The sequence below is a fragment of the Ornithodoros turicata genome, chromosome 9 (assembly GCF_037126465.1).
Source record: "Ornithodoros turicata isolate Travis chromosome 9, ASM3712646v1, whole genome shotgun sequence".
In the NCBI taxonomy this organism is placed as follows: Eukaryota; Metazoa; Arthropoda; class Arachnida; order Ixodida; family Argasidae; genus Ornithodoros; species Ornithodoros turicata.
This window is the reverse complement of record NC_088209.1, coordinates 19,256,629-19,283,981: the sequence shown is the minus strand read 5'-3', so window position 1 is coordinate 19,283,981 and position 27,353 is coordinate 19,256,629. Positions and strand designations below refer to the sequence as shown.

Here is a 27,353-nt window from a genome sequence, read left to right as displayed (position 1 = left end):
AGGGGAGAGAACGATAGCATTCTGAATGGCAGATGACTCCAAACTGTTTTTTTATGTGGGTGAAGTTGTGTTTTAAGCGTGCAGTGTACGGAGTTCGAAAAGAGCTGTCCGCCAGCCAGGTACTGACATTTTTGCACGAGGTGAAGGGGGATAGTGAGCATAGTGACTGTTCACTGCGGAAGACCGTTTCGTTCTTGGAGGTTAGCTAGTGTAGTTACTCATCCATGCACCCACCTCCCGGTGAGTCCACAAACTACATACAAGAAACGTCTTATTTATATATTTTATTTTTTCGCGCAACCAACTTTGATCCTATCCGGGGCAGACCTCTCAGATTGGCTGGCTAATGCCAAAACAAGAAATTGCGGGGAAATCAACAAAAGACGGGATCCAATCCCGGGCGGTCCGGCGTGCGTAATGCGGCCGAAAAAAAAAAAAAGAGGAGGAAGAAGAAAGGACCTGAGTAATGGCAGGCCGAATTTCTTCGTCAGCGGACCGTAGGCCTTCGTGGCCGGCCAGCGACAAAACCGTTGACGCGTGCTGCGTGGGAGAGGAGGGTGATCAGCGCGGACGGCTGAGCTTGAAATCTGGCGGTCAGCTCGGCCGATTTCATCGCTCGTGGCCTGAATGGCTCGCGCACGATTTATTTATTTTTCTGCCCTTCGGCGTGATGTATGTCCCCGGCCGGTTTTCGACCGGGCTCGGGGCTCACGCGAGAGAAATAGCCCGGTCGGTCGGTCGGACGTATTAGAGCGTGCGTTTATATTAAAGGGCCTTACTTCCATTCGGGAGGGTCTTAGTGGTCGGTTTAAAAGGATCTCTCACCAGAAAGGAAGGTTGGGAGATCCGTGCGTTCTTGTGTCTGTTGTGGTCGGAAGGTAAAGGAGGCGAGGGCACTGTGGGAGCCTGTCGACGGTTTTGCCGTTTCAGCGGCTTCGCTCCTCGTTCCGTCGGATGCGAGTGTGTTGTGGGTTTTATTATCGCGTATAATTCTGTGCCCAACGTATCGCGCTTACATGCAGGAGTCACGGTGAAAATGAGGTTGTGGGTTTCCTCGGATATATTATATATGATGAAATTTCCAGGGTTTTCATCTCGACGGGGGAGGACGGGATCCTTGGAGTAGGTGTGCGCGCTTGCATGGTTACTCCTTTTCTGGCAGGTATTCGAGGGGCGGGGAGGTGGGGCGGGGGGGGGGGGGGAGAATCCTGGAGCCTGAGGATGAGAGCCGTCAGTATTTTTCGAACAGGGACTGTTCTTCTTCCGGGCTATGCAAATACTCTGTGGCATGTTTTACACATCATCACGTCCTAGAAGCGTCCACTGGCAGGAGTAAAGACATTTTAAGAAGATACACTTTACCTGTTCAGTCTTCTATTCGTTTTCTTGTTTTTTTTTTTTTTGTTTCTTTTGTTTTTTCCTTTGTTCTGCCATTGATACGACACCATCGGTCGATATTTAAATTCCTTCCTCACCAAAAGTGCTTCACCGAATATCGTTGCATAATATACCTAATACTGTTACGGTTCGGTCGCTGGTGCTTTTCTTTTTGTATCGTTGTATACCCCCGGCAAGCACCGTTAGCTAACACATTTACACACAACACACACACACACAACATGACTTCGCCGCCTGTAACACGGTCCTGGCTAACCACCATCATATATGACACAGTTTTCTGCCCAGAAATTGAGAGGTGTACGCGCTTTTGTGACAAATTACGCGAGATAGGCGCCTCCTCGTGATAAAAAAATAAACATCAGCGCCATCATTCGGAGTGGTGCTTGACTGGAAGCGCGCTATGTTGTGAAGTTCGGTGGAATTCTGAAGAATGTTGGCACGATCATAACGCTACCCGTGCACCTATCTAGTAAAACTGCCAACTAGGTCCACTGGTCGCACTTACAACGAGGAGTGACGTTTAGCCGTCGCTTTCCCCAAAATAAATAGGAAGACAGAAGAGGTGATCCCGCGTGGAGGTGTGGCGTCACACGTGAACTCCTTTACGGCTTTCTTTGAGAGAAAGGGGGGGGCCGTAAATCAAAGGACCATGAGAGGCTGCGGCCGCCGTGCTGCTGCAACACCGTAAAGCTGCGTGCGTCTGATGGCCGAGAGTACATTAGGCACTCCTGGGCACCCGCACGCTTCGCTTTTTATGAGCGTCGCCAGGAGGCTTCTAACGATGCCGTTAGGAGCCTTCTTAGTGTAAAGTGGCTGCTCTGCATCCCCTACTTACCTTGGTTTTTTTTTTTTGTTCTTTTTACTTGCGTCCTGCTTCTTCGCGCATCGAAAGAGATAGTCACCTGTGCGTCAGACACGCGTAACAAAAGCGAGTTCTTATCAGATATATTCGCATCTTTTTCTTCTCTCTCTTTCTCTCTTTTTTTCCTCATACTACCACACGGTTCTTTTGCGCTTTGAACTTCATCTTGATTCTTAACGCTATTCCAGAAAGGTGCCTTTCATTTCCGAATTAGTAGCAGACGACGAGCGCGGTGATGTAACTCGTGAAATTAATAGCCGCGAAAGAAAGAAAAAAAAAATGGATGGGTATGGGGCGTAAGGAACAAGAAAAAAGAGGAATAACTGCAGAGGAAATTGGAGCAACCGCCATGAACACTGCGGGTGTAAAGAAGAAGGGATGATAAAGAAGAAGAGAGAAAAAAAAAACGAGATTACGCGTTTTTGTGTGAGTGCGCGTGTTTTTTGGTCCTGTCCTTGCTCTCTCTCTCTTTTACTCGGAGCTCTGTGGCGCGTTGCAAAACTTGTCGGCCGTAATGTTGTTGCCAGCAGGTGGATCCCGCGCTCTCGCAACCCCTGTTCCTCCTTTCCCCTTTTTCTAGTTTTTTTTTTTTTTTCGTGAGATGGTCTGGTGTGCAGTGTTTTTTTTTTTTTTTCTCCTTCATTTTTTTTTCTTTCATGAGTCGACTTCTGTCGTTCGTGCGGAAGAGAAATATACATATAACGGACTCGTGAGGACTAATGCGAGCATACTCGAGGTGGTTCTATTATCTGAAAATGATTTTTTTTTTCCTTCAATGGGATCGTATTGGCTGCTAGATAATGACATCCAGTCCATTCTCTGGAATTAACTTCGTAAAAGCTATGTGTCGTTAGATTCCCCCCTTTTTTATACAGTCTGATGAAGCGAAGAAGAAAAAAGTCATTTTCTTTTTTAATCAGCTGAATGCTCCCCCTTCCCTCTTTTTTTTTTAACGATTATTATTCGGAATATAACGTCTTTATCAGGCGTTTCAGAAATGAGCAATCTAGGCGTCGCGTGAATGACATAGGAGCGGACAAGTGATGTTTAGATAACGAGCTTTGAATATGCTGCGAGATATAAGTGGCCTCTTCGCGTCATGTTTTTTATATATTTTTTAATATCATGGACGTTGCTGGCTTGATGGATGATGCCTTCTGCGTTGCAAGATTGTATGTCGCACTCGTTTTTTTTTTTCTTGTTTTGTCCTTTTTTTTAACCATCCCTGCGCGGGGCGCTTGTTAACACAGGTGTTTCTTTTTTTTGTGCGTGTGTGTGCTTGACTTTTGTGTTGTCCGGCATTGTCCTTTGCATTGTGCACTGTATATTGTTTCAGCTTATATGCATTCTACGAATTTTCTTGGTTCTTAACAAAACTCATTTAGAGAGGAAAAAAAAAAAAACAGCGCACGTGCAACTACTTTACTTATGATATTAGAGAAGTTTGGCCGTTTCGCAAATGAGGTGTCCTTATACTGCTCGTTTATTGATGATTCGTGTTTGATCCGGTGATGATCTCATCCTTAATCCACATGTTGATGGTCACATCTGTTACGTAGATACCACCTTGTAGTGACCACCTTGACAATTTATTTATTTTTTATTTACCCTCAGGGCTTAAAGTATTGAAGAGGGGAGGGACATAGGTTACAGCAGAAGCTAGGACAATTGACAGTGAAGCCGACAACATAATTTATAAAATTGCCAAAATCCACTTGAAGATGACTTGCCTGGCTGAACCCGATGGCTCGGTTGCATGTCATATACTGGCATAACTATGCAAATAGGTCTTCATTTTTGAGTCTTTACACTGTATGTGGCTAAATATTGGTCGCTTCCCATCACATATTAAAAGTTTCTCCCCTTTGTTATCTACGATGTTGAAATTTCTAAGGAAAAAAGGATGCAGTTATAGTGCTTTTGTGGATTAGATTAGGGACTGCGTTGCTACAACCTCACAGAATGGAAGTAGATGTGAAGTTTAAGCGCTCTTCGCTGTGCTGAGGAGCAAAATTCAGGATCTGAAGTAACTATACACTCTAAAAACAGAACTTCACCACATAGCACGGTGAAGGCCAACCACTGCACAGAATGATACCTTTCTCACCCCCGATTTGTGGAAAGCACGGGTCGTACGCCTTTTTTTGGAACTGCATAAGTGTTCCAAAAAACGTGCACGCCTCCCATTTCTAACCAATCAGGGGGCCAGAACGATGTCATTCGGGATGGTGACTGGCTAAGAGCGTGCTATGTGGTGAAGTTCTGTTTCTTTTCTTGATTCCGTGTTATCACCGCGAAGCAACTGTGGCTATGAGGGACGTACAGATGTGGAGAGAGGACAGCAGGAAGGAGTGGGGGACAGGGGGGGGGGGTTAGTATGCGTCCTGGGCCGACTTCAGGGGGAACTGTGCCGACATTCGTCTGGAACTGACAGAAACTGCTACGTGCTCCTCAATCGACTACCTTTTTTTTCCTTATTGTGTGAACGTAAAAAACAAAGATGCAATTCAGTTATATTTTGAAGTTTTCAAAAGTCCGGAATCATTTTTTTTTTTTCTAATTTGAGATACTATAATCATTCTCGTGGTAACATCTTGTACGTTCTTATCAGGAAGTAGGAAACGACAGAGCTGTTGAGATATCGAGTTGCAATGAAACCGAGCCTCGTTTTCTTCATGGTCATGGCGCGCAATTTTCTTCCTTGGAGATTCGGCGGAGCTGAGGTCAGCTGCTGCGGACAGGCCGCTTGTCTGACCGATCCCTCCTCCCTGTGAGTCAGCGTTGATCACTGGACGCGGCGCTGGGATCCCGGTTGCGTTGCTCACGCGCTCGATTATGTCTAGCTTTTTGCCTTCGTCTATTCTCACCGATAATACGTCGTGTTTTTCGTTAGCGTCTTGCAGTAGTTCTGATTTTATCCAGGCCTACATATACGGGCGTATCAGCCTCGGTGCAGTTGATAAGTGTGAGCTATTTCAACTCATTTTTAAGATAACAGCGTCAGTATAATTGCGAAATATTAAGATCGAGAGCAAAATCACTCGTCATTTGAGATTTGTAATTGATTGATTTGATATGTATGTATGTATGCATTGCGTATGTCGTATATAGTCGGGGCTCTTAGCGCAACACAACGCGCAAGTTCGGATAATCTGTGCCACACTGTTTCTAGCCGGGGGACAAGTTTTTGCACAGCGGGCAGCGCCAGCAGACGTACGTACACTCAAGGGAACATAAGGAAGTTAATTGCTGAGCAGTTATAGCTTTTAGTCGCCTAGATTGCAGTTACCGCCACGTTTTCAGTCGCCTCACCCTGATATTTACTCTCTCCAGCCTTACAAATCGTCCCTAACCATCGCATGAACTTCCGCGCATGTAGCCTTGGAAGTGTATATAGTGACTGTGGCAAATGTAGTCCCTAAATCCCTTTTTTTTTCTCTCACTGCCTTAAAGTGTAGAGAAACACTTGACAGGTGCGCCTAGTTCGTTTGTATCTCTGTGCAAACTGTGCTGTTCATGCGAATCAGTCGGACATGTGACTCTTCAGTTTACTTTCAGCGGCCTATGCTGACTCGATAAGTAATTTTCAGCTCAGCTAATGCCATCTACACACTATAAGAATAAGAGGAGCAACGATAGTCCTTTTTTTGTGTGTGTGTGTGTACTGCACGCACTGCCACAGCCATTAGTCGTTTTGTGGGACGAAATGCGTCAGGCGCTAGAAGGTGTAGGGCGTCTCGGTTTATTTATTTAATAAATAAATAAACGGTCACATCAGACCATACTCAAAGGCATGGCAGTTGATGCGACATCTAACAAACAACAGCATCTTTATTGTGAGTTGATGAATGGGGAGTTTCATCGCCAGGGTCGATACTCTACCCCATATTGCTGGTGGTGATGCGGTGAATGAATATGGTCTATATGGTCTACTGGACGCGCAAATTTCAGCATCAAGGGGCTAGAGTTAAGGCAATAGTATGGGCAAGTTGGTACATCACGAACGGGGAAAAAACAAGGGGCTAGAGAAAAAAAACGGGGGGGGGGAAATGGGACTAGAACAGGGAGGAATGACAATCTGGGGAACTAGAAGCTGGATCTCACTCCCAGCTTACTCCTTTTCTTCTTAGAGTGTACCACTTTCTACACTGGAGCCATTTGCATCAACGCCGGCAAACAAGAGTATACGAACCCGCAAAATTGGCCGGCTCTCCGCCGCCACGCTTTTAGTCCTCCCCTCTTGGGGGCTGCATCCGTATACACCCCCCCCCCCCGTTCGTACCGCGACAACATCTTCCGTCCTTTTATTCAAAACTCGACAGTCTACTTGTTATTAATGGCTAAGCATCTTTTGCATCTTCCGAAAGTTTTGCGCGTCGAGGATAGAGTGCTTTGATCGCAGGTCTCGGTTTCCGCGGGAGACGGATCGGCGCGCGCGTGAGCCGAGCAAATGCTTTCTTGCGAGTAATTAAAAAGTTTGTTCCTTAATCGCTCGCGCGCCTTAGTTTACGAGCGCGCTTTATACAAACCGAGTCTCCTTGGCGCGCGCGCGCGTGATGGATTCGACTAATTTGGAGCGGTTGCGTTCTCGCCGTGTTTATAGTTAGGCAGGCTTCCGTGCATTCAAAGGTGTACTCGCGTATAACAGCGTGAATTCGGGGTCGATTTCGCAGGACAGATTGTGCAGCCGGAGCCTGCGCGCTTTGAGGGACAATGTTTTGAATGCGTGTTCCGTGCAATTTAGAATGCGGTGTTTTGTGTGCGCTTGAAATTGTAAAAGTTCGATAAAGGATGATTGCGGGGATTGTTACGAGAGGTTTATCGCTCCGTACCATCTAAACGTTAAGTTGTCCGTTCTGTCCTATAGTTCCTGTAACGGGAATGTATTGTACGCGCCTTCGGAGAATTGCTATATTAATGGGGTGTAACTAATGGAGGGCTTTACTGCGCGTCTGCTTGAGTAAAATGAATGGAATATGTTTACTTTCTAGAATTTTGGAGAAATTGCGTTCAAAAGAAGGTGCGAGCTTTTAACGCGCACAGAACTTTCTCCGTTCTGAGCATTTATAATGTATCTGGAGCACGTATTCGTCCGCATTTATATTCGCTTCAGCTTAATTAGGTACACAGGTTACTTTGGCTGGGAAGCCCAAAACTACCGTTGCAGCTTGCGGAATAATGAGTAACAAGCGTATGCTGTTAGTACATGCGTAAGCGTATGCTGTACAATAAGTACGGACAATAGTAAAGAAAAAGGAATAGCGACGCACTTAATATATTAAGTGTATTAGCTAATAATAATAATAATACAATATAACTGATTGCATAATCACACAAAAAATGGCAGCAAAAAATACTGTGAAAGAAGAAAAGCAAACCCCCATGTGCTTTTGCATGTGTTCGGTGCGTGAGGGATTTCGTATTAGTTTTTGTCTGTACAGCGTGAATGTCAGATATGTTGGTATCTACATACGACGTGTTCTCTTTTTGTGTGTTTCAGTGTTAAGCTTACGGAACACGCAAGAAGAAGAACCCCCCGACCCACAACTCATGCGACTGGACAACATGCTCATCGCCGAAGGGGTTGCGGGGCCTGAGAAGGGCGGCGGCGCTGGCGCCGCGGCCAACGCTTCGGCCGCCGCCGCATCGGCTGGGGGACAGCCCGAGAACGCCATCGAACACTCCGACTACCGAGCAAAATTGGCGCAGATCCGACAGATCTACCACCAGGAACTTGAGAAGTACGAACAGGTGAGACGGAATTTTTTAGTTTTTTTCAGTGTGCGGGTTGCGTCAGCGCCACCTACTGCAAGGTGGGCGCTCTGAAAGGTCGGTCACATTTTCGTTCAAGACGTGATACCTCCTCAGAGTAAAGAATTTATGCCAGAGAAACCTACGAAAAAAATTGTGGTTACCAGGCACTGTGTAACAAAATGAATACGACCACGCAAACTTTCGCCTCCATCCCCACCGGTTTAGCGCATAGGAAATACATGAAGACGAAAGTTTGCGTGACCGTTTTTAGTTTGTTACGCAGTCGCTGGTAACCACGATTTTTTTCGTAGCTTTTCGCCCACCTAAACGATGTTGCTTGCCTGAGAAGTTGTTTTCTTCTTGGATATGCTACTGGGGCAGAATTGTGGGCGTATCCATTTTCAAGTTTAATCGAATTGACCCGCTTGCGTGTCGTCAGTTTTCCCGAGACCCGTCTGCATCTATTGCTTTCGGGAAAAGAAGCTTTGAGAACGGAATAATAATAATAATAATAATAATAAAAAAGGACCGGTATTTTCGAGGGAATAATGGGGCCCTGTTGAACGCGTTCAATCCACCCGGCCTTCTCGATTTGATATGGGAGGGAAAAGAACGGGAAGTTTCGTTGTGGTATACCCGCTTTTTGCCGATAATGAATTTTTGGGGAAGAAATGTACGCTGTTTTTTTTTTTTTTTTTTTTGAACGGGCGTTGAAAATTCGCGACTCTCAGAGCTACATGCGGAGGAAATGCGAATACGGAATTACGCAAAAATTATTCTCTTCACTCTCTCTTTGTCCGCATCTTGCAAGGAGGGGAATGGAGCGAACTGATCGCTTTTGAGACGCTGCAGTGAACTGCACTGTCAAGCGAGGCGTACACGTGTGCAGTCTGTCGAGCTCGAGAGAGTGTTCGGAAGAGACGCCTAATTTGCTTCGTCGCATACAGTTGTCGAATAATATAATGTACTTTTTGTCATCTTTGGTCTCTCTTTTTCTCCCTCTCTCTCTCTGTCTCTCTCTCACCCACTCACTCTCTCTCTTTCCATCAGTAGGCTAAAAAGGGGAAATTCTACTATTGAAGACTGAAGGCTTCCACTTTCGCGTTGTGAGGGAAATTGTTCATGCGAGACGCGTTTCGAGCACGCAGTCTATAAGGGAAAAATGGTTGTGAACTATTGTTGCATTGGTACAACTATAAGTTACTTTCGGGACCAAATACACGGACGTTTATGGGGAGTTCGGGGACCATTTGTAGTCCTGGGGGCGTAAATTTTAGGGTCAGGTGACAAAAATGGGGCATATTTACTGTTTAGGGTCTTGAAGCTGTAATTACTCTTCAATTTATTCTCCCTTCTTTTTCTTAGTGTGCGCTGTCGGGGGTAGTCGATGTTTCCCTCTCGCTGGAACATATTCTTTAAAGCTGCGCATATCAGGACGAGGAACTGCAGCACAAGTAATTCGGATGTGATACGTTCGTGTGGTATCTCCCACGATACACGATACTTTTCCGTCAAATCCTCAGCTGTAGATGTCGGCAGTTCTGCGCGTCATACAGAACGAACGATCACAGCTCACTGAGCAACGCAAAAACAACACCGCGACTGTACTTTTATTTTATATCACGCTCAAAGCAAACTTTGCATGAGGAAGCACGCGTGTACCCGTCGTGTACGTAGCTTATATGTACGTCCCATCCACGTATCGTATACGTTCACGTGGCAATAAAAATGTAAACGTCCCCTTGTATTCGTCAAGAAGCGACGAACGGCAGGGATCATTTCCCACGTCGCATCGTGAGGTTGTTTTGAAAAGTTTGTTCGTTTTGACGTTTTTCACTTTTCTGCGTCGAATGTAATAGGTGTGCATGCACGAATGAGCTCCGCGTCGCTCGGTCGACTCTTCGTGCCATAGATTGATGGGCGAGAACATCTTCGACGTGTACGTCGTTCTCACGCCTTTTGTCTTGGGGGGGGGGGGGGGGAGCTGCGTGCTATCTATGTGTGGGAATGTTTTGCTCCTTTCTGTATTAGTGTAGCGGTACACGGAAGAATTCCCTCCTCCTCAGGTTTGCTGACGTGCAGATATCACTGCTGCAGTGCTGTGCGCGGGTTAGAATTCTCAATCGATTGTGCTTGTTACTTCACCATTAGTTGTGGATGTAGGGGGTTTTCGCATAAAGCCTCGGTAGATGCAGGAAACTTAATATGAAGATAAATAGAAGATAAATAGTTTTGCAGTTGCCCGGCAGGTTGTCTATTTCGCCAGCGCGCTGCTGTAGCAGATGAACCGCGTTGTCTCACGTTCGAAAGCCCACCTGACCAGTGCGAGCGATGTCGTCAGGGTGTGACGTAAGCACGGTTTAAAGGAACTGTTCTACTATGACGTAAGCAGTGATGGGCAGTACTTGAAGTACCAAGTACTCAAGTAGTACTTTAAGTACATTTCCGTGTACTTGTACTTTACATTAAGTACATTTTAAATCGTGTACTTTGTACTGTACTTCAAGTACTTTTTTACGAGTACTTTCCCATCAAGTACTCAAGTACCCAAACTTGGACTGCAGACAAAAAAATCACAAAAGAGTATAAAAAATGCACCCAACTAAAAGCTCTAAAATGACAGCAAGAAGACGAAAACACACAGATAGGGCTATCTCTGAGTTTTCGTCGTCTTGTCGTCATTTTAGCGCTTTTAGTGGGATGCAGTACCAAGAGTCCCAGTCTGACATTTTACCAAATATGATTTTTGTGCTTTTAAAGAGCATATTTCTTGAAGCAAATCTATTGTTGAGAAGTTTGAAATGTTGAAAAAGTATATGATTATGTAAAACGAATGGAATGAACACTGTGACCAGCAGCGCAATGACTTGGTCCATTGTCATTTCAGTTCTCCCAGTGGAGGGTTTTATGCTTTTTTATATTGTTTCCTTCATTGGCAATTAATTATCATTTGGCATCACATTATATGTGTGATTGCATTACATGATGAACACTCTGAAAGACACACATGCTTTCATTTTTACGTTTTACGTTTTTTAATTGGTCACATACATTACGTTACTGCAGATCACAATCGTATAAAAATGAAGGCTTACATTGTGCTTCATCCTTTTTTACTTTCTTCATATTCTTTTTTTTTTTTTGAACATGTTGTATTTCCAAAAGCATCAAGGAATGCCCAGAAATATATAATCTATGTTTGCTTGTACTTTTTCCCCTTGAAGTTTCCCAGCCTGTTATAGCAGAAGATTAGTACTGGAACACCACACCAGGCGTGTGATCTTGGATCAGTCAGGACATAATACTATTTTGCATAATCACAGCACAGCTGACTGATTACCTCTCTACACATTACTGCAAATTATGACATCTGATGAAGTTCATATTCACGGGTTAGCACTTAACTTAGGACTTTATGGCTTCAGAGCATTTGTCAAGAATACCCGCTAAAGTTTTGACAAAAATGCAAGACACAGATACTAAACAGTGAAATGCAAAGTGTTACAAATTAAATTGGCAATGTACTTGATGAGTACTTGAAGTACTTTGCCTAGTACTTTGTACTTTACTTGAAGTACATTTGGAATTGGGTACTTTGTACTGTACTTGAAGTACTAATGTCGCCAGGTACTTGGTACTTTACTTTAAGTATAATTTTGAGGTACTTTGCCCATCACTGGACGTAAGCATCAGTTACTTCGCGGATGGGGTCCGAGTGTAAGGTACTCCTGCATGCACGCAGGCTTCTTCCCTGCACTACATATCACATGCAGTCATTGTCCTCGTGTAGATTTGTATTTGTCGCACAGTATTTGTCAGACGCTCGAAATGGAAAAAATTGGGGAGCAGTTACAGCTTGTATAGACCCTCTCGATTGCAGTTAGTCCTCAAGTCCTCATTTTACTCCCCTGACCCAAAAATTTACTCCTCGGCACTGGCCAGCAGCAGGTCGCTGAACTTGGCATAAACTTCCTTGCATTCAATAGTACTTGTGTTCTTGGAACTAATAGTTGTGTCACTGGAGCTAGTCCCAAAATGGACTAAAATTACTCCTTTTTGTTTTGGAGCATACATTCCACCAGTGCGCGTAAATGAACCAATGTCCAGACGAATGACCTCATAAAACACAGTCTTATTCCTTTTCAACTTCAAACCACAACGTATACCTGGGCGTATTCGCTCTTCTGCGCTAAAATTCACGAAGCCGCCCTATGCTGTGCAGGCACTTCCAGGTGCGGCGAGTTTCAATCGTGCGCACTCGCCCTCGCGCGATGAACGTTTGCGCGCGCGCGCGCGGAGCCCGTGCGCTCTCTGAGCCACGCCTTCACCAGGTAGGCCTGGACTCCGCCCCGGGCTCCAGCCTCTTCTTCCATTGGTCATTCGAGTTGGACATGTGATTTCATGTTCGCTCCTAATTAGCGGATCGAAGCAGACGCGCGCGGGCGCGCGCACGCGTAGTTTTTGCCAGGCGTCTTGAGAGGGCGCTCGTACATATCGCAGATTGGCACGGCGGATATCTCTCGTGGTAATCGAGTAAAATGGATTAGCCGAAAAAAATGTATGAAAAAAAAATACTGCAGTGGACTGAGCAATCACTGTGGTGATTCCGTGTACTTTCCACGGCAGTGCAAGGTTGGAGCTCCTTGGTTTAGCGCATCGCTTTCATGTACACTTCCGTCACCGGGTATATACAGTGCTCGAGTTCTCCCTGGAGTTTATCACTGACATTTCTACAGGTGTCCTCATGCACTTTTCTTGTCCTTCAGCAAATTTGTAATTAAATTGGTATTTAAAAATGAGAAATTAAAGTTAGGCTGTACGTATACGATATTGCTGTTGATTGAACACCATGATTCTAACACACCGAAGAAGAATATCAGTGTCATGTCAGACGAAACCGAATCACAGATACCACAGTATGCCGAAGGCGAAAGATAACACAATAAATGTGCATGACACGCTGGAAAATATGGTGACCCTACGACGCTACCATACAGTCCATCGATGGCGAGGTTTGGAAACTTGAAATGGAAAGCATACAGGAACCGGTCATGTTACCCAGTGAATGTTTTCTTGCGATACCGGTGAATGCTAAATGGATTTTAAAATCTTCTGGCGGTTGTATTTCGAAGAAAAAGAAAAGAAACTTCCTATATTGCCAGCTTGGATATTGGTAGATACTGGTCCAATATTGGCTCAAGATGTGCTGCTTGGGTTGCTTGATGGCTGTTCATACGCAACATTTCGAACTGTTTTTGTAAGACTAAGTAAAAAATAAGTGGAGGCTTAATTGTTGTGATGTGTGGTTTTCTCGCACTTCTTTCGAGAGGATACAGGAGCCCGCTTGACCAATGATGCACGCTCGCCATTATGAATTTTCCAGTTGTCATCATATAGTGCTGCATGCTCATAAAACGTTTTTGCTCATCGTATCGAAGGTCGCCCACTTCAATGAAATGTAACCAGTTTGAAAACATCACCCACTTCGATTTGTTCTCCGTTTATCAACGCACCCATTATGTCGCCTCCCAAGCAGCACAACATCTTAACCCAATATTGAACCAATATGGGCAATACTGGCCCAATACTGGTCCAATCTTTGTTCAATATTGGGCCGACATTGCCTGTATTGGTTCAGTCCCTGTCCAATCGTCCAATATTGGGCCGACATTGCCCATATTGGTTCAATCTTTGTCCAATCGTTGTCCATTATTGGGCCGACATTGCCCATGTTGGTCCAATATTGGACCAAGATGTTGTGATGCTTGGGCTGTTCCGTTCAACTACCAGCTATTCGCCGCGGTCGAGCACGATCTAATGGGCTATCGTAACGCACGTCGGCAGCAACTTCGTTTTACGCTACTAACTTCACTAACCGAGAAGCGTGACCATCATGGTCCCTTCGTAGAGGAGAAAAGGAAGCAGGTCTGGTCGCGTAGGGGGAATACTGAGGCCCGAAGTTACTCATTTGGTAAAGACCCCAGGCATGGAGAACGCGCGCGTGTGTGGGGAGTGGAACCTTCTTTATTATTAAGATGCAAATGAGGCATTCTGGTCCGTGCCACTGAGTCACGTTTCGGGAAAAAGCGGAGTGAATGCGACATCCCCTTCTCCCCCCCCCCTCTCTCTCTCTCTCTCTTTTTTTTTCTCTTCTTCTCCTCCTCTCTGTGATCGCTCTTTGTTTGCATGCTAAGTAAGAAGAGCGATAACTGCTCGCGTGTGACACACTCTTTCCTGCCACTGTACAGCGCGAGACAAAACGTCGGGTGTATTCTCCATCACGTTTCTTCGTGGCTGACTGACGTTCTATCTGACTTCTGTATAGGTTATCTCGAAGATGAGAAATTGGTTGCGGGATTGAATGGTTAGGGAAAGTTTGCGCGCCCTGTTATTTATAATATAGCGTTGTTTATGAGCAGCAGTTTGGATTCTGTGAGTGTCCGTGCTTTCGTGGTAGTCGTCGAGATGTGCGAGACTCAAGGACGAACGGATGCGGCACGTACGGGTCTCATATAGCGTCCTGTTGCATATAGTTCAGTTGAAGGGTGGTGGTTTATGAAAGGGTACCCAGCAGGGGGATGTGGGATGGGGACTCTGTCGTTTGTCTTGCGAGTCTCGAAGCTGTCGTTGTAGATTTCAGCTTGCGGATACAGTATTAGCTGACCGTCAAAATAGGCTACCCTTCTTCTCTCGAATATTTATACATGTGCCTAAATACTGGTATCTTACGACCCGCGGACACTGCACATGGTTCACGCGGACCGTTAGTAAAACAACACTGAATGGGGCACTATCTGCCCTACACTGACCGACTTCAAACTGTCCTCCCACAGTAAGAAATTTCTTTTAGCGGTAATGGGCTGGGGCCTGTGATTGCATCTTTCCCTGCGAAGCTACATAGCCTGGCATATCGTTATTCGGTATGGATGCCCTCGAATTGCTGGTTACGTATTAGTGTTCAACATCCAGAGTGTTTGTCTCCATCTCTTTTTTTCTTCTCATGCGTCGCCAGTTGTGACTATATCTCCACCCCCTCTTCTCATTGCCCTCTGAGCGGTCTCGCCCCCGCTGACAACCGATTATTTCTTCTCGAGCGTTTTGCACGCCCGTATCAGCCATCGCAGTTATCACTTCATTAATGGCAACACAAAACTGCAGAGCGTGTCAAAATGGGCGACAATATCTCCTGCACTTTTCCCCCCAGCATCATAAAAAAATAAAAAAAATAGAGAAGTTGCTTTCTAATTCGGTCCTCCATCGTTTCCAGTAAGCAGATCGCGCATTCATCACGTGACTCCCCCTTCCATTGTCCACTCTGGCCTCCGGCCATTTTTACTGTCTCTACTTCCGCCTGGTCACTTCGTGTCTGCTATAACGAGAATAACAGTGCGCGAAGTGTGTACGTATTTATATATATATATATAATTTTTTTTTTTCGCGTATAGCCCCTGTCCACTCAACGTGCTGGACAATAGTGTGCGTCACCCATTTTGTGTCCTTGCCACGTCGGGCGGTCATTTCTGAGTCGGAATGACTGACCGGGCACGCTCCAGCGACTCTTACCCTTAACATCTTTGGCACGTTCGCGAAGTCTTTTCGCGGCTGATGTCACGTACTCTGCTCCCGATCCTCTCTGGGGTTTCCTAATGGCCCCCCTTATATATAAATGGAGTGTCTGCCTTCATATGTGTTGCTGTCCGTTCCTTGATGAACGTCGCCGTTCGAGGATGCAAGTCTCTCTCTGCTACTTTTCTTCTTGGTACCTCCGGTACGTGTTATAATAGCTGCTGGCACTGGGAGGCTCTGTGTCCAGGTCTGCAACTTTTCCCGCAGTTGCACGGTGTCGATTTTATGCGTTGCGGCAAAGTCTTCCCGCCTTGTTCCAGGGCCTCGTGAAATATATTGGGCTCTCTCATTGTATTTCAGCATTATGTGTGGCGTGTCCAGAAATGTCCAGTTCATGGGTCAGGCAAAAGGTTCGATAGTGGGAAGGCCTTTTGTACGCCTCGTCTATGACACACTCTTTAAAATTAGTTGCTTAGCTCAGGCTACTGCTTTTGTCTGTCACTTTTCCTCCACTACACGTATGTCTTTAAATGAACTAGTTCTTTTTACTTCTAAGTATGGAAACGCTGCTTGACCCATGGTCCAATTTTCATTTATCTTCTTGAACAATGTGTCTTCATTGTGGGGTTCATATTTCAAAAGCGGTAAAAGAACAAGGACAGGGTAAGTTGACAGCATACAGAACTCTTTTTTTGCTGTCAGCTTCATCTGTCCTTGTTCCGCTAGCGCTTAATTTTGAAGTACTACACGAAACAGTACCAACTATCCTAATGTCTTGTTTCTGTGATGTCCATCGTATATATTATCCTATATCTTTCACAGAACTCCTCTTAGCAATTGGGTGAATTATCCCTTCACGTGATGAGATATCCCGCTCGTAGCCGCCGAAATAAGGTGCCGTTGTTGTAACGAATGCCACCGTTGTGGAAAAGGAAGTAATTTGAGTCATTTTGAGGACTAGGTACATCGCCACAAGAATATTTGCAGTACTCAGGGAGTAAATTTCAGGGTCCTCGATGCTAAAATGGGTAGTAATTCCAATGTAGGGTGCTAGAAACTGCAATCGCTGCCCAACGTAATATTTCTTTTTCCTGTCTTATATCGTGAAGGAGCCCTCACCATCGCATAGTACGTGATTACTGAACAAACTTCCTGCATACACATACATATTTCCACGTACACGTACATCCTATTGTCGTTCCCACTATATAGGCATAGAGCATGACATCTGGATGACGGAAGGGACTAAGAACGACGCTTTGGACTTGGCCAGATTTTCTACCAATGCTCTTATCGCCTATGTGTGTGTGTGGAGGGGGGGGGGGGAAAAAACTGCTGGGAGCGAGGCACAAAAGAGACACCTAATCTGGTGTGTCATTATTATCGGGTCCGGGCAGTCGCTGCTCGGGACTCCCAAGGGACACGCGCTTCGCCGGCGCAGCCACTTTACTTTACTTGCACCGCTGCTGCTTCTTCTTTTCTTTTTTTTTTTAGTGTCCTTTTCACGCTTGAAATTAGGTGAGAAGGAAAATTCGGTGATTGTGCCTTACTATGGCGCTGTGGAAAGTATTCACTGCAGAACGGGAGCAATCCTGTGAGGAATCTGTCCGGGAGAAAGAAAAAAAAAAGGAACGGTTATTTTAGACTCTTCTCTCGGGGAGTTTGTTTAGCGGTAATTGGCGGTTAAATTTTGGCAGTGTGATTATGTCTTTCGAAGTAGCCCCGTCTGGATGAGGTATAGATATGAATAAACATTTCAACAGAAGCAAGCGTGTTAACGAACGTCGGTGCGTTAATCTCATATCGACCACATCTGTGTATGCGAAACGCATTTTGCCGTTGCGCAATACAGAAGTAATTCGCTTATAATGTAATCGGTTAATTGTTGCACGATCGATGTAGTTTATTCACTGCGCCGATGGCTAGGTATACTACGAGGTACTTGGTTTTTGGAAGCGTTTTGTAGGAGTTCGGGCTGCGTGACTTCCGATGGTGCTGGAGCTGAGAATGGGCCTACGTTTGTTTAATTGGCGTATACACAGGGTGTAAAACTGTGCGGACGACCGTAAGAGTAGGCAGAGTGTGAGAGTGCACACACTGTTGAAACAGAACTTCACCACATAGCACGCTCCTAGCCAACCGTCATTCCGAATGATATCATTCTGTGTCTTTATTTGCTGAAAATGTGAGGGGGCGCCTATCTGGGACATATTATGCTTGTCGCAGATAGGCTCCTCCCCCTGTTTTGAACGAATCGTGACGCAGAATGATATCATTTCGGTATGGTGGTTGGCTAGGAGCGTGCTATGTGGTGAAGTTCTGTTTTAACAGTGCACATGCTCATGCCTGTGCTTTTAGTCACTGCCATTGCCCGATCCAGCTTAGACCACCCTCACGAGTGCAATACATCACTGTCTTCATGGAGTGTGGATCAAAGCAAACCCCGAAGGCCCGCTTTATCAGCAGCAGCGCAGCAACATTACGGCACATTGCATGATTGCTTCTCCTATCTACACTGCGCCATTGCAGTGAAAGCACGCTTTACAGGAGACCGCCACGTGCGGACATGTTTTGCTTGACTTCACTTCCCGTTTCTGCATTCAAGTTCTTAATACGAAAAAAAAAATGCAACCGTGTACCCGGGTAATGTCCAGAGAAATGACAACATCGCCGTTATGGTTCTGTCTGTTACGGACAGTCTGGTATGGTCTGCTATGGACAATGAGCAGACGACATGTACGATGCCTTGGCCCTCATCTGATGGCCGGCAGTATTATCCAAATAAAATATCGGACCATGGGTTGCTCAGAAACCGCGTGAAACCCACTCAGCTTGGACCCCCCACTGCAGGAGGGGAGGAAGGTTCGGCGGCCCGAACGGATTGACAGCGGCCTGAGTCTGATAGGTCGCCCGCTCCATCCATCTTTCTCCGTAGTGTTCTGCTCGCGTTTTCTCTTCTTCGATTTTCTTCCCCTAGCGTATATCCTCTCTCATTGTCGTTGTGCCCTGTTCACGAACCCGAGGCGTGAAACCTATGTTTCGTCGTTCGTTGATCAGAACGCGTCTTCTGTTTTGATATCTTCTTGTTGGTCGCACCTCTTTTAATGCTGTTGTTGTTACAGTGTTATTCTCAAGCGCGTCGTCAGTCGGACAGGTTAATAACCATTCGAAATATCTCTCGGGCCGCTTTCGTTCGATAACGTCTCTGTGCATTCTTGCTGCCAACTTCACCAAAACGATGTATGTGCGCCCATATTGTAATTGTGGTTTGCCCTCCACATGCCACACTGTAAGAAGAAGAAAGAGAGAGAGAGAGAGAGTACATTTAGTCCTATGGCGGCAGTAAATTCATTGCCACAACCATTATTGCGCGCAAGTTTATGGGAACTTTAGGGGATATTGGTTGTCCAGGGGAGTAAATTTCATGGTGAGGGAAAAAAAAGGAGTAAGTGCGATCCAGGGAATAGAAGCTGTAATCGCTCTTAAGCTTACTCCTTTCTCGGTTTCTTCTTTTGTTCATTTACATGTCATTTATTCTGATGTTTCCACGATGGTGCAGATAATAGATTGTATGCCGACAGAGGTCCTGTAGCTCTATAGCTACGGTTAACTATAGTGAACTATAACAAAAGTGTGATATCTACTAAATAACATTTAGACACGTTTAAATGTTAACATTTAGAAGATGAGAAAAAAAAAAAAAGGGGTACACAAGCACAGGACAAACGCCAGAACGCTGTTGCTACCGTATATCTACGTTTTCGGTTTGAATCGAAAAACACCGAAAAACATACGCCGCGTAAATTTAACCTCATTCGGTTTTAATCGAAAAGCACCGAATACAGAGGGACGTTCCAGGAACGCTGACAGAGATAAATTGCTGCACATGCCCAGCAAGTTGTTGATGCAGATCAGAAAACCTTACACAAATACGATGGTTGTGGAAAAGGTCCGTTTACTTTTTCGTTGGCCGTAAAACGCCACCGCAGCGAACAACGCCATGTTGAATGAGCGTCATGCGGAAATGACATTGTGATTTCTGTTCGCCGATAACTGTCGGGTAAACCATGTACACGCCAGGAAAAACATTGAAAAAACGTCGATTTCGTGAAAATCAATAAACATCGAAAAACGTACGCCGAATCCGCCCAAAAATATCTGATGAGGTCACGTGCATGGTGTAATTCGTCGATCCGCGAGTATTACATTCCCGTTCCTCTCTCTCTTCCCCTTTTCCTTCTTTCCCCTTGCCTTCTTTTCTTTTTGTTTCAGTAAATAGGACACTGAGAGCCCGTATTATGACTTTTGATGGTGCAAATTGCTCTGTATGCTTGCGTTTCCGAGTTCACAGATATCGACGTCATTTTTATCGTCGCCCACCCCCGCTTTCATCAGAACGCATCTCAACTCGTACCTCACGAGTCAACAACTGTCGCTACACCCCGCTAAACGGTCCGCAATTCTTTGTCCCTCCAATCTTCGTGACGATCGGGTGATGAATCCTTGCTCTTGCCGTGACAATGACCCCTATAACTTGTCCTTTTCCTCGCTTGATTCTCGCAAGTTGGAAACTTTTCCCTGCCGTCCGTAGCTCATTCTGACAACCGTCACTCATTTTCGCCATCACTGGCTGGATGGACGGCGAGAAGCAGCATTAAGCTGCCTCCCATTATCGACCTCTTGCTTCTGCTCGGTCTTTAATCAATCGGGATGGATGGGGAGACGACACTCCGTTGTTGCCACGCCTCGCTGAGAGAGAGAGAGGGCACGTTATTTGTACTCGGAATATTACTACGGTTTTTGCTTTGAAATGCATCCCCTCCGGTATACTGTCCACAAATGGCCGGTACCGATTGGCCGGCGCACTGTATAGATATACTCTGCCACCCAGACATCACGCATATATGTTTTCCAAACTTCCAACTAGGGATGTGCCAATCGCATCTGCGAATCCTCGAATCCTAGGCAAGGATTCGACATTTAGGTATGCGAATCCCAGTGCCCAAAACGGCGAATCGAATCCTTTCGGATCCACCAACCACGTTTGTTTGTTTCTTTTTAAAATTGGCGCCTGCGGGGTCCGCCGAAAGCCTGAAAGCCTGAATTCTTGTTTGTCTCTTTGCGTTGTTCTGAATGCAACAACTCAGGGAAAAGAGGCGCTGACGCCAGGAATCGAACCTGGGTCTTCTGATTTCCGGTCGAACATGCTACCACTACACCACACCAGCACGCCGTTTCCCTTTAGCCATTGAGCGCCTCAAGTACGGAGGGGACGGACAACCAACCACGCTATTCCCATTCTCTCTTACGTCTTTCTCACTCACACTCTCATTCATACACGGCCAGGGCGATTTTGTAAACGACGTAAACGATTTCTGGGCGTTTGAGACTTACTTGTTTGTGTCGTCCCTATAATTGTGGCATGCTTCGCCAAATCTCGTTGTTTACATTGTTCTGGACTGCAAGAGTTCAGGCAGGAACGCTTACTTTACAAGTTTAAAAGTAGCACGGTTTGCTTTCGATTGTTTCTCGGTGTTATGGAAACAATTCATACTCTAGAATTCCTGTAGTCGACGGTTTTCTCCTGAGAGTGAACTATTATTTAATTTGTTTTTCGTTAAACAAATATATTATATATAAATATATTATATTGCAGTGGTGGGTTTCGTCTGTAAGTGCTCCTTGTATCGGATTTTTGTACTCTTTGGTCTCCGTGATCCTGCGTTCTTCTGTTGGTAGTTTAAAGGCACTAACGTCGTAGTTGGTGGCTGAAAACATGAAGGAAGGACATTTGTAATGCGTGCTATTCGGACATTGCAATGATCTTGTTGTTTGTGCACTGTGACCTTTAATCGTACTCTCCGTTTCAGTTCGCTAGACTTGAATTTTGTTCCCCAGGAGTGCAAATAATCTCCTAACTTCGCATGAATCTCCACGCGTTTAGACCCTAACGACAATGAGGTTTATGGCAACGCTAGATGGAAGACTATAGATTGCCTTCAAGGGTTGCACTTTTTCGTTCAACGCGCAGAAGGCGGAAGTGAACTTCTTTAGTTTTGAACACGAGCCTGCTTGCCTTCTACGTATACTTGAACCCCAAAGCTTCATTAATACTACTCTGTGTAACGTATGCACCAGCTTTAACAGCCTGCTTAGCCATAGTTTGGAACTACGCCCGTTTCTGGCGATTCTGATTTGATTAGCTGGGTCCGCACTAATTTAATAAGCGTGTCGCGACTCTGTACAAGAGGCACGCGGTTCGCCAGCATGCAGTATAGACCGCCGGTTGACCATGTATAGCGGCTTTACCCGCGCGGGGGCGCTTCATATATAGTCGCGCGTTCCAAGGCGACTAAGTAGCAGGTGGCCTGCAGCTCCGGTGCCCGGATTGCCCGGCAGCGTTTCGAATGCGGGAGGCGAAATTGCCTGCCCCCGGGATCTGTCCAAACTTTGGATGGATTACGGGTAATCTTTCGTAACCCAGAAAGAAAAGGGAAGAGAAAGAAAAAAAAAATCTGAGAAAGAGACGCCGGCCGAATGGAAAGAACGAAACAGCTTCGGTAATAGATTTTTATTTCTTTTCCACTAATACCGTCGAGCCAAGTTTGGGACGCGTTTATTGGCTGTATTCGACTCCCTCACCCCCTACATTTATTTTTCTTTTCTTTTTTGTCATCTGTTTACATATAGACGGTGGGATGGAATATGTAGAAAAAAGTAACTACAATAGCGAAATAAAATGGAACACTTGTAGCGAGCGGAGAAAAAGTTTCCTGTCTGAGCTGATCCTTCCGTTGTCTCCGTCTGGTTTCGAGAGGGGAAGTTGCATGCACTCTTACCAAAGAACTTCACCACATAGCGCACTAAAGGCCAACCATTGCACTGAACGATATGTCATTATCCCTCCTTACTTGTGTCACGCCTTTTTGTGACAGTTGGCGTACCTATACACTCATAAAAAAAAAGAACTTCACCGCATAGCACGATCCAAACCAAACGTCATTTCGATTGACATAGTTCTCTTCGCTGGTTTATTGAAAACGAGGGGCGTACGCCTTTTTGTGGCAATTATCATAACTGCATAAGTGTCACAAAAAGGCGTACGCCCCTTTCTTTCCTCAAATATGGAGCGATAACGGTATCATTCTGTGCAATGGATGACCCACATGCGTGCTATGTGGTGAAGTTATGTTTTATTAGTGTACATGCAAATGTCACAGGAAGGCGTGTGCCTCCCGTTTTCAAAAAAAGAAAAACAGGTAGGAGAGAACGTATCGTTCTGGATGGCGGTTATGATAGGCAGGTGTTATGTGGTGGAGTTACGTTTTATTGGTGCCCGCTGCTTTTTTGTAGCAGAAAGCCTCACGTCATCGCTTCTTGGCCGGATAATCTATTTACAAGTGCGCAACACAAACCTAACATCACGTTACGTTATTATCTCGAAGCACGCGAAGAGTGATGTCGTCAGACAATGCTGTAGAGCGCGACACCTGGTTCCCTATCCCATAGTTACGCATTAATACTAATCACCTTTCCTATTCCGACCGCGTATATGAAACGCGCGGAAATATCAACACCGCGGTACCCGTATATAGCGTACTTCCGCTAACCGCATTAGCCGCGCCGCAGCAAAACAAGGCAAGACCGCTTGCCATGAATTTTACAGCAGCAAACACGAGCTACTTGGATCGAATTTAACGCGTTATAACGCCTCCAGACCATTCGAGCCCAATAGGTGACAACGTCCTCCGCACGCGGCACGATTGAAATTTTAATATCCTTCTCCCCCGCGCGCACAAAAGGAGATGTAAGCCTGGCTCCCGTGCCCGTAATCAAGCCGGGCTGGTGGTGTCTTTTATGGAGTCATCGCGTGTAACAGTGCCGCTCCCGTGTGTGCTTCGCGTGGCACCCTCATCGTATGAATATACATGGAGCGCGGATTCATTAAAAAGGGTTGCCGCACGGCCGCTCATGGGGCTGATCCATCTTTTGGTGCAGTTTCCGCAGGATTGCCAGCGTAATGGCATTAGTTTGGAGGCAGCGCAAACGGTATCTTGAATATTTGATGGCTTGCGGGATTTTTCGGGGAAAAAAAAAAGAGGAGGAAAGGAGCGCCCGCGTCTTGGCGGAATTTGATTAACCGTCTCCTGGTCCAAGATGGTTTGTGCGCGCTACCGTGCGATCGGGTGGGAGGACGTAACGGATGTGCCTTGGGATTTGCCCTCGAAGAAGGCTGTGTGTGTGTGCGTTGGAAAGCGTTTCTTGAAAACGCGACGCTTCCGTTTTTTTATCCGTTTGCGTCCTCGCTTGTCCCTTTGGAAGCTTTCTCAAATCAGTTAAAAATCGCTGTATGTATGTACGAGTGTTTTCCCATTACCGTATGGGGTCTCCGCTGTTCTCTTACGGAAGGTTTTGCATCCTGTAAGTGGTTAATTTCGCGTTTTTAATGTGAACTTTTAGTGTACATCACGAGTACTCGATGAACAGGGTACGATAAAGAAGTCTATAAAAATCTAAGATCACATTGTACCATCGTCTTGGCGCAAGATGACCTCCGTTGTTGTTGCGCCATTAAACGCCATATCAATCAATCAAATCAAAGATCAGCAAAGGAATAGCGTGTGTGGCTTACGCTTTAGAGTCCGTTGTCGTTGGACACCTGCCGATCTCCTCGAACTGGTTAATAATTGGCGAATACCGATGGAAGCACGTTCGCGAAATATTGCACGGGACCTTATTTTCGCCGTGCGCCTTTTCTTGCGGTTGTATCATAGAGCTTATCAGAACGATGTAATGTCTGCGGCTTTGTATGAAAAACATATTCATGTCTTCACAGCATATGTGCAGTGGAGAAATGATCCCCAACTGGTATGATTCGTGCGGACCTATACCACCTGCTCGCTTGCTTCTTAACTGTACAATCTGTGATGGAAAATCAAGTATATAGGGTCTAGGTTCGAATCCTTGCGCGGGCACTCATAAGCTTTTTCGTTCCATTCCTTTTAATTCAGTTCGTTAAGTCTCTAGGTGCTCGTGTCGTCCGTAGATGGAGCTTACGTCGCTCTGTATTCGTCGTAATCACTAATATTTCTGGAAATATCTACACTGTATTACTACTCTAAACTGTATACTGTATTACTAGTCTAAAAACAGAACTTCACCGCATAGCATGCTGTGTGCAAGCCTTTGTCACGAATGATAGGGTTATCGTTTCTGATTCGGACGTCATTTTTGTGTCAGTTACCATATATCCAAATTGCCAGAAAACTGCGTACGCCCTCATCTCTCTTCGAATCAGAAGCGATCACCCTATCATTCGTGGCAATTGTTGGCGAACAGCGTTCCATGCGTCGAAGTTGTGTTTTTAGAGTGTACTTCGCAGAAAAAATGACTATCGCGAGATTCGCGAAAATGACCACTTCTAAACCAGCAGACTACGCGAATCAAACAACTTTTTCTAAGGCTATCCCCGCTGTGATAAACTTTCTCGACACTGTTGATACTATTCCAACGATAATTATCGCGCGTATATATATATATATACGTCCCTTTGGAAGACCGTCTTCTCTCATTGTTCGAGCCGCGAGAAAGTTGTTCCGCCCCCTTTTTCGGCCATTGAGGAGATGCTCGGACGCAATTAGAAGGGCCTCCTCGGCATCTGTGTGTGTGTGTGTGTGTGTGTGTGTGTATACAAGGCAGCTTCAATAAGGGGTTTCCCTCCACTTTGGGTGCAGATAAATCGCGTACTTTTCATTTCAGCGCCAGTCCGATCCCACAAATCATCGACAGCAGCAGCTATTAACGACGGAACCGGCAATCGTCATCGTATACCCCCTCGGGTACTTTTGACAAAATACTTGCCCACATTAGGAACATCTGCGTCCCTCCGTGGACCTTTTTGTCCCTCTTCTATATTACTACAAACATCTCTCTATATATAGAGAGGGAGAGAGAGAGAAAGAGAGAGGGAGAGGAGGGGACCGCGGGTGGACACACACACACGCGTTGCGCAATATGGGACAGAACGGAGTCGCCCATTTGTTCTGTGGGGTGTCCATTGTTTTTTTGTGCTGTGTACGTACGATGCTGCCATTATATGCATCTATTTTTGTTTGGGCTGCCGCCGCTGCTGCTTCTTCCTGCAGTCGCTGCGGAGTATTCTTGGAGGCGCTTAACGGCTGCCTGAAGTTCGTTGCACGTGCGCGTTTGCACGGATAAAATAGTTCTTGGCTTATAGGAGGAGTTTGTGCATGCTATCGACACTTCGTAATATTGGCTGAAACTTATAGTTACTTGAGCTTGCAAATTTGTCGTTCATGCAACATTATCTCTTCGATGCGTTTTGAGTGTGTCTTTAACGAACATGGCACGCACTATATTGTAAAAAACAAAAAAAAAAAAACCACAGAGGTTCACTATACACAACGATCACAACTAACTGCTGTCGTAAATGATACCCGTTATCTTTCCTGATTTGTTGAAACTGCGAGGCGTACGCCTTTTTGTGATAATTTTAATATACGTTAATTGCCACACGTAGGAGCAGTGCAGCTTCTCTTTTTTTTTATATATAATTTGCATTATGTATGAAGTGTCAAAAAAATGCATAAGCCTCCCGTTCCGAACAGCTGAATGCAGAGAACGACATCTTGCCCGATAGGAGTGTTGTGCGGCGAAGCTCTGCTTTATCAGTGTGCGCGCAGGAGAACTCTCATCCGCGCTGATTCAGACCTCGTTTTCCACTTCAGCTTACATCCGAACCCCCCCTCCCCCCGTGTTTCCTGGTGTTTTACATCACCCCCCCCCCCCCACCCCCAAACCCCCTTCTACCCGTAAGCCTGTCAGGCGGCAGCAAGAATAAGCAGGGAGAATTGCTGCAACCTTCTGGACCCGTTCCCACGTTTTACGGCAGGCGTTAAGAGTTGTTTCTGGAAACAGTGTCGTTCGACTGACTGCTGCCACCGCGGCAATTATTTCCCCCTTAACGACCCCTCGTCATCGAGTTTTATCGCCTTTTAATGCCCCCCCCCCCCCCCTCTCACACACACAGGCCGCCTTTTGTTTCTTCTTTCGGCGACTCGTGGCTCTGCAGTTTCGCCAGCAATAAAAGCGGAACCGTGTTACCCTAGTCGTACTTAGTACTGAGCGTAAGAGCTGTGTGTACCCCGCATAATGTGTTTTGGATAAGGAAGCGTCGAAGTCACACGTCCGAAAGCTTTAGTGGATCGTACGCTATCGCAATGTGTACTTACGTTATCTGATAGCGTCGACCCCCCACTGCGCATACGTAGTGATGACGCAGCAGCAAGCACGAAAGCGGTTCAACGCAGATGATAAAAGCGGTGCGAGATACCAAATCACGTGGATATATATATACATATATATAAGAGAGAGAGAGAGAGAGAGAGAAATCGTGCATCCCGTTTAATAGCGTCCTGTCGGCTGTAAATAAAGATGAGATTAAATAAGGACATACTCGATAACGAGGTGTTGTCGTGACCACGAAGAAGCCGTCTGACGTCGCAGCGGTGTCCGAATCGATAAAAAGCTACGGGACTGCACTGCAGCAAGTCAACTGTAAAGCTTAATGAAGAAAAGGCATAAAAAAGTAACCGCCTAATCACGATAAAATGATGTGCTACTCGCTGCGCGAAAAATATAAAATATAAATCAGAGAGTGAGAGAAAAAAAAAGACTTCCTACGTGGCCAGTTCACACTCTATGAAAAATGGTTACTGTCATAGGTTTTTAGTTACACCGTGTGTGCATC

At 45.7% G+C, this 27,353-nt stretch overlaps 1 protein-coding gene and 1 non-coding gene across 6 annotated transcripts in view; one reads left to right on the top strand and one right to left on the bottom strand.

Annotated features, from left to right (window-relative positions):
- LOC135368291 (homeobox protein extradenticle-like) overlaps window positions 1-27,353 on the top strand; it is a 295,445-nt gene that overhangs the window by 192,871 nt on the left and 75,221 nt on the right. For all 5 annotated transcript variants that reach the window (XR_010414738.1, XM_064601469.1, XM_064601471.1 and 2 more), the window contains one exon: window positions 7,764-8,014. Coding sequence is in view for 4 of the 5 variants with exons in the window: in XM_064601469.1 (XP_064457539.1) it covers window positions 7,764-8,014 (251 nt within the window). In the remaining variant the exon portion in view is untranslated. The remainder of the gene's footprint in view (window positions 1-7,763; window positions 8,015-27,353) is intronic.
- Window positions 20,741-20,811, bottom strand: Trnas-gga (transfer RNA serine (anticodon GGA)). The gene has a single exon. It is a non-coding gene; the product is annotated as a tRNA-Ser (tRNA).